This window comes from Montipora foliosa, unplaced genomic scaffold, assembly GCF_036669935.1.
Source record: "Montipora foliosa isolate CH-2021 unplaced genomic scaffold, ASM3666993v2 scaffold_436, whole genome shotgun sequence".
NCBI classification, from domain to species: Eukaryota; Metazoa; Cnidaria; class Anthozoa; order Scleractinia; family Acroporidae; genus Montipora; species Montipora foliosa.
In genome coordinates this window covers 192,501-200,000 of record NW_027179741.1, presented here as the reverse complement: position 1 = coordinate 200,000, position 7,500 = coordinate 192,501, and the positions used below count along the sequence as shown (strand labels likewise).

At 37.1% G+C, this 7,500-nt stretch overlaps 1 protein-coding gene across 4 annotated transcripts in view; it reads left to right on the top strand.

Annotated features, from left to right (window-relative positions):
• The window catches only part of LOC137988978 (uncharacterized), an 8,094-nt gene that overhangs the window by 490 nt on the left and 104 nt on the right, over nucleotides 1-7,500 (top strand). Inside the window, exons 1-5 of one of the 4 annotated variants that reach the window (XM_068834910.1) lie at nucleotides 4,465-4,727; nucleotides 5,370-5,600; nucleotides 5,941-6,139; nucleotides 6,744-6,956; nucleotides 7,389-7,500. The exon at nucleotides 7,389-7,500 is cut by the window's right edge and continues 104 nt beyond it. In XM_068834910.1, coding sequence (XP_068691011.1) covers nucleotides 5,400-5,600; nucleotides 5,941-6,139; nucleotides 6,744-6,956; nucleotides 7,389-7,500 — 725 coding nt within the window. In that variant the 5' untranslated portion in view covers nucleotides 4,465-4,727; nucleotides 5,370-5,399. Of the gene's footprint in view, nucleotides 1-571; nucleotides 1,032-4,464; nucleotides 4,728-4,995; nucleotides 5,066-5,269; nucleotides 5,601-5,940; nucleotides 6,140-6,743; nucleotides 6,957-7,388 lie in introns of those variants that run through there. The other 3 variants (XM_068834909.1, XM_068834908.1, XM_068834907.1) reach the window with 3 other exon arrangements.

Sequence of the window (7,500 nt, the reverse complement as noted above, 5' to 3'; positions counted from 1 at the left end):
GCTCCGGGGGCATGCTCCACCGGAATTTTTTTGAAATTTGCATTTCTCAGATCGCTGGAAATTCACCGTCGAGTCCGCCATTTTGTTTCTTTTATGCTGCTTGCCAAGATAGCCATTATGGTCAACCAGCTGAGCTAACATATCGGCCTATAATTCATATATTAACGGGTGAAAATCCTGTAGAAACAAGAAAATTGGTCGCACACGAACAGATTGAACATTGGACGAAGTTCAGTAAGTTTCTAAATCTTTAAGGAATAGCAAACTGAACATTACAGAACTGACCAAAATAAAATACTTAAAAACGACGGGACGTTAAACAACGATTTCGCATTGCCTAATTTCAACCAAATGTAACCTGCGATCAGCAGTGGACGGTCTTCAGTTATTAACTGGAGTTTGCTTGTGTCCTGATCATCATGACCTACAGTAGATGAAAATAATAATTGAAAAATGACAAAGGGTGCCAATGGGGTATATCATTGTTTCAGGTGTGGCCAGGGCACAATTTGCTAGTACCTTAAAGTTGTTGGATTTAATCTTATCAGTACATGATGTGTTATTTTAATAGCTGACATTTAGACAAGATGGTTCAAGTCACAAGAAAAGAAAGGTGGCAATACTTCACTCAAGGTATTATGATCGTTTTCATTCAAGTCCACCATTCAATGAGTGTGCCAGTAAAGATGCTGACCACTTGGCAGAGGAGCTTTCAAAAGCTCTTAATGTACATAAGGAATCTTCAAGCCCTCAGAGCAGTCAGTTGTTCCACCCAGAGGAATCTGTTTTGGCTGTCAACAGTGCAGAGAAAAGCAAAGAACACAACAATGCCTCCAAAGTTGACACACCACCAAATATTGACAGTCAAACTTTCCTGAGTCATGATACTGAAACTCCTGTTGCCACAAATCAACCTCAACGCCACAAGAAACGACTGTCATTTACCCCAGAGGATCAGGTACCGGACAAAAAAAGCAAGAAAGATACATGTAGCAGCTTAATGCAGTCATGTGATGATTGTCTTGTTAGTGGTAAGAGAAATGGCCCTTATGCATGATGACAGCTGACTAGCTACATGTGATTGCACCACCAAGCCGCAAATTCGAAAGTCAAACTTTTAAATTTTAGCATGAGATAAATCCCAAAGGAGCTAACTTGAAAAGAAAACCCATGTGCAAACAGTATTGGATATAATCCAAGTGATGTAAATAATTTTGTGCAAACGAGGCTTGGTGTTGAAATGAGCTAGTCAGACGTCATCACACGTAAAGGCCCATTATCCAAAATTATACAATTTGTTGTAAAAACTGTGATCGAATGTACAGTATTTTTGAACATAAAAAAATGAAATTAAAAAAATAAAGGTGTCAGTTTGATGCTACCCTTACATCTTTCATTAAGTCACAAAAAAGAGAATGAAACAGGCTCATAAATGCTAAAAAGAACTATGAATAGACCTGGCCTCATTTTTTTGAAAAGTGGGAAGCGCTATCCTCTGGATAAATCACTATCCACTAAGTTACTCAATTGGTTTGCTAGTGTTTTTGCTCTGGATAGTGATTTATCCGCTGGATAGCATTATCCCCCTTTTCAACATCTGTGGCCAGTACAGTAAATTACAATTACAAGTTATACAAGAAGCTGAGTACAAATAGAATTATGCTTTTAAATTAACGGTTTTAAGAAAGCTTGATTTTCTGAACTCTTTGATGCCTAAACCGGCCAGACTTAGTATTTTACTCTAACACCAGTCTGAGAGTATTTTACTCTGTCGAACGCTACACGATTTTACTTGTCCATGGGGAAACCCCAGGAGTCAATGGCTTAATCACTCACTTAAAAAACTGGGTCCCATTAAATGATGAACATTTCAAGATCATGTTCAGAAAATGAATTTTCCAAACAAAATTTATGTATTTGTATTCTAAATCGCAATATGATGTTAACTTAATGAGTGCATTGATTGGTTTGGAGTTAATGGAATGATTGGAATATAACTTTGCTATGATTAAGTTCGTAGATGTTCCATTAACTATTGCAATGTCGATACATGTACAATATGTAATTACCTTGTGATTCTGTTGGAGAACTGTGAAGCTGAAGTGGTCACTCAATTTGTGTCTTCTCTGGGATGAAGTCTTTGTTCTTTCAGTAAACTGGGTTACATTAATACATACTTTGCCTCAATGCTCCGGAAGTGAGATGTTCAATTGATTTCTTTTTCACCTCTGAGGTGCTTGATTTTTTAGTTTAATACAGTTCTGGTTTTGTTTTCATTTACAGCCTCATCTCATTTCATCAACATTGATAACCTTGAACTTCCATCAAAAGTAAGGCAGTTCAGGAGAGTTAATGAAAGTTTTTTGAACAGTTTGGAGGGAGAAATGGAGAGAAACCCAGCAGGGAGCTATGGAGCCCTGTTTGTGGTAGCAAAAGGGTTATCAAGTAAGATTGAGTGGAAGGAAGAAGAAAAGAACAAGCACAGCTATGAAGTCCTTGGTGGAACCCATCTCTCCTTGGCTACAAAAAGGCTTCATGAAAAGTACCCAGAGAATCCACACTTTGCAGGGAGAATGTCTAGAATTTATGTGGGACTTTCTGATGAACAAGCAGTTTATCTAGGTAGCATGCATCAGCATTCATCCATGTTTCAGCATGAAGTTACTTATAGGGAAGAGGTTTGTCAAAAATGCTTTTCCCTGAATGTATTTTATAAGCATTCCGATGATGTTTGTCACCTTCCCCTAAAAAGAAATTGAGTTCATAGAGGCATGCACATGTCATCATCTGGGTTCTTATTTTGCACGTAACTTGTGTGTTTTGCAAATTATGCAACTTTTTCAGAATAAGTGTCAAAAATAACGTCTTAAACATGAAACTTGAATGTATTCAATTGTTTGATTACTAACATTGGCGATGGCAGGACCTCATGATGAACTGTGTATCACTTATATTGGTTTTATTACTTTCTTGTTCCTAAATTACACCTCAAGTGTTGCTAAAATAAATGATGCTCTTTTTAAGGGAATTGAGATTTAGTGCTGTGTTTTGTTTGTTTGTTTGTTTTTGTTTTTTTTTTGCTGTGGAGATTTGGATCATTTATCAACTGGGGCCATCAGTTCAGCATAGGGATTCCTCAAGTCGTTTTCAGATGGGATTGATGGAGCTTTGAAAGCCCATCCATTTTGATTGATGAATCAATGGGCATAACAGTTTCAAAGAAGTAATATTGTTCGTTTTATTGTAAATACAAATTTGAGGGGAGGGATAAGACTTTATTTTGTGCAATTTAGAAATCTGGGTACTGCAGCAGCAATTAAGAGACAACAGAGTGGATATTAATTCTTGAATATCAATTAGCTGGACCTCCAAAATTTTGCAATGGACCCCCAATTTTGTTGGTTTGTTTTTTTTTTTGGAAACCGGGATACATCTCTGGCAAAATTATACCTGACTGGCCATGGAATACCTTATTTGCTATCAAGTTAAAACAGTTTTTCATAATATTGTGACTTAAAGGTTGAGAGGTGCCGTATGCAGTTGTTTGGTGACAGGGATATTACTGGAGAACCACCAGAACCAAGGCCATCATGGAGAGATGATTGTTCCCTTATACTGGGCAAAGAGGTGACTTCTCTTTTCTCTAGCTTAATTAATATATCCAGTCTGTTACTTTAAAAAAGACCCAAGTACTGTACAGCGAGGCACAGTGGTTGATTTCAAATAATTAGTTTGTAATATTGAAAATAGCTAGTTGGAAAGAAAGATTGAGAACACATGAACCCAAATATTCACAGTAGATTCACCAAAATCAATGCCAGAGCTAGCAAAGAGGAAATTTTGAGTGGTTGAATGATTTGAGGATTGCCTGGAGTGCCAAACCGATTGGTCAATTAAATGTAAACATTAGGCTTCAATTCCATTTATATTAATAATTTGGTTGCATTTGTTAATTAATTGACATTGTAGAAAAAGAGCCTTAGTGAAATTTTTGCAATGGCCAAGGTGAGCAAAGCTGTCTGGAAGGAGTTTCAGGAAGTTAATAGCTTGTTTGAGATGGGAGGCTGAAGGAGCAGAAAGTCAGCAGTGGAGAAATTGTGCGTGGTGCTGTGAGCCTGAAGCAGTGGCACATGAAGCCACTATGTAGCCTGACTGACGAACAGAGGCTCCCGTTGTTGTTGAAGGTAAGATGCTGTGAAAAAAAAAAAGAAAAGTTAATTAAGACAGTCTGGAAAGTACACATACATTACTTTTTTTGTAATACTCAGTAATTTTCATTGTATTGTAGTTCTTAAGGTCACGGTTGCCTTTTTACAAAAGCCCGTTACTTTAACTCACAATATTTTTAATCTAGTTCTAAGGCTACATGTATGTTTTGAATACCTTGAGAAGGAAATAACTATACAACTTAGATTAATGTACTGTAACAATGGTAACTGCGAGGGTAATGGTTTATGCAGCAGGAGCCTGACCATGTTGCAAAACTATCATCAAATGAATTCAATGCAACTTTCTTTTGGGATTAAGGCATTTTCTTCTTCTTTTTTGTCTTTTAGCTAAAGGAGAAAAAAATTAGTTTGAAAGTGGTGAAAGAAGAAGCTTATAAATTGAAAGCACTTTCTCAAGTTCGAGAAGCTATTGTAAAGTTTTTCAAGTTAAATAGCTGGCCGGAGGCTGAGACTAAATTTGGTGCCAGTGTTCATCCTGAAAGGCTGTTACGATTTAAGGTATGTAGCGATCATTATGTAACATTTAGTAAATTGAGAATTTCAGTCCACTCTCGCAAGCTATAATGTGCACATTACCCCAATCTCCCCTTGAAATTGTGCATATGTTCCTCCTGTCCCAAAAGATATTACATGGCTAAAAATGGTAGATTTCCAAAGGAAAAAACCCAAACTCAGCTAGATGTATCCAGAGTACGTCAAAGGGTCCAATTGGACACACACAAAAAAATCGAATGTTGATGCAAATTAAGAACACTGGGAAACATGCGAACAGCGTATTTGAACATTTCCATTTCTCACAACGGAGAAATGATCGAATTCCTTAAATTCAAATTAAAGTAAGCTGTTATTTTCGGATTTTTGTAGTCGAATGATTTCATTTTGTCATTGATTATGTCCACCTTCAGGAGTTATGTTTTAAATTCCCACGTGTTGCGTGACAAGATCTGACCTGTTTTTTAGACGAGATGAGACAATCCGCGACACTTATGATCTGCCACCAGTGATAATAAATTAAATGTTTCAATCAAAGTTCATTTTGTTGCATGCTTTCCAAGCGAATTTCATGAATTGTCAGAAGTGATTTACTGGTACTTTGCTTTGCAGCAACCAGTGATTCCGGTTTTTCCCCTCTATTTTTAGGGTGATTTTGAAAAGTTGCATGAGTTCAAAATGTTCTTGAAACGTTTAAAACAAAAGATTGAGTGGGCAGACACGGACTATGCCAACACAGACAACTGCATTGTGGGGCCTGATGGTGTGACCAAGGGACGTGTTGTCTTCATCAAACAGCATGAGGATGTGGACCAAAATTCTGCATTCCTTGAAAGTGGTGCTTTCCTGTCAATTGCCCATGTTGGATACACAGATCAGGTCAGTACAGGTAGCTGAGGTTATATACCCTGGTACCTATAGGAATTAATTCTCCAACTGGTGTTTGACTTGTAGACTGCATACTAATTGCTTAGTTATACTAGTGAAGACTCAGCACCAATGAAATGAAGTGCTAGGAGAGGTTTTTGTTTAGTTTGAAATGTTAAATCTGCTGTCAGCAGCTTTTGAGTTTCTATGAATTTGTACATATGGTTGCTATATACCTGTATATAATGGTATGTAATTTGTATATTATAATGGTTGCTGAATTAACATTGACAGTTGTTAGGAGCACAAATAAGGTATCATCATAAAATTTCCATTATTTTCTTTTTAACAGGATGTGGTTTCAGAAATCAAAGATGTGGTTGAATTGGTTGTGAGGATAAATTTTAAACGCCTGATGACTATCTTCAATATTGTATTTATTTGCCCTGTTGGCATATACTGTGAAGTCCAAGAGGCTGTTTCATCGCAAGGAGCTGCCAAAACTCAGTGTGGCTTCATTGTCAATAAAATTCCACCCTTAGCTAGAGAAGGTACAGTGTATGTACAGTGTATGTGATCTCAATGATTATTGATAAGTGTTAATAGCTGATTATTTAAAATTCTCTGTGCTGATTGGTGACTTATCACTTGAGGTGATTATCACGTAAATTTATAATCACCCTGAGTGCTTTTTTCAATGTGGCGGCAAGCTGTTTTATCGAGGTGACAGACAGAAAAATTAATAATATTGTTTGAAGAAATGCTGTTACCTGTTGTTACGTATCCTGTTTGTGCCTCATGGTACATAGGGCCTTTACAGAGGTCTTTCACTGTTCTCTGTCCGCTGCAATCACCCCCATTTCCTCCCATTATCTCCACCCTACCTCTTAACGTTCCCTTTCAACTGAAGGAATGCAAATATGTCAAGTAATCGCCCATTTTATTCAAAGATATTCACCTCACCTTCAGGGAATAATAATGTTAATGATGATCTCATCACAACATAGTATTAGTCATTAAGTGTAATTTGTAAGATTGAAATAAATCCCAAAAATATGCCCACATGCATCCTATTTTTTGCTAATCAAATTCATTATTTAATGTACAGTATTTTGGTTTTTCAACTTGCGAGTTCAATTATGTTTGTCCACGTAGACTTGCTGATGACAGAGGTGGTGGAGTGCTTTGTTGTGTGTCACTGGGCCGTTTCCTACAACAAGTTGACTGAAAGGCACGTGTCAAGAGCTGCCACCAATGTTATTGAGGTCATCAGAGATGGTTCATGTCAGCCAAGAGAACTCTACGAGTCTCTGATTGAGACATTTTCAAAAGAGGGTGACCTCGTCCTTGATATTGGCAGTGCAAATGGTAAGTTAAATTCTCACACTTTCATTTTCCATGACAACATGGTTTACATGAATACATAATCCCTGGTTGTTTTCCCATGTTACCTTTTTGTTTCTTCCTTCCTTTCTTTCTTTCTTTCTTTCTTGGGGGAGGGGGCTGAACACATGACATGCATTTATCTTTTTGTTTATTGGTGATTGATATTAATTATTGACTTAATAATTTTCGTTTTAGAAACAAACATTTACATGTACCATTAATCATACATGTAGTCATTTTTTAATTCACCTTACAAATGAAATATGAAACATAGGAGTATAACTGCACCCTGGAAAAGTTTCATACAAGCTCTTTTTAAGACATCACCAATCTCTGGTGGAAGATCCTTTGCACACTCTGACCCTCTTAACCATTGTTACATTTTAGTGCAATGCTATGTTCTTTTACTTTCAGGAAATGGAATGCTTGCTGCTGTGCGGCTCAAGAGACCTTCTGTGTCAATAAATAAGCATACTACAGAAGACATGAGGTGGCACCTCCTTGAAAATATTAGGGAAAAAAACCA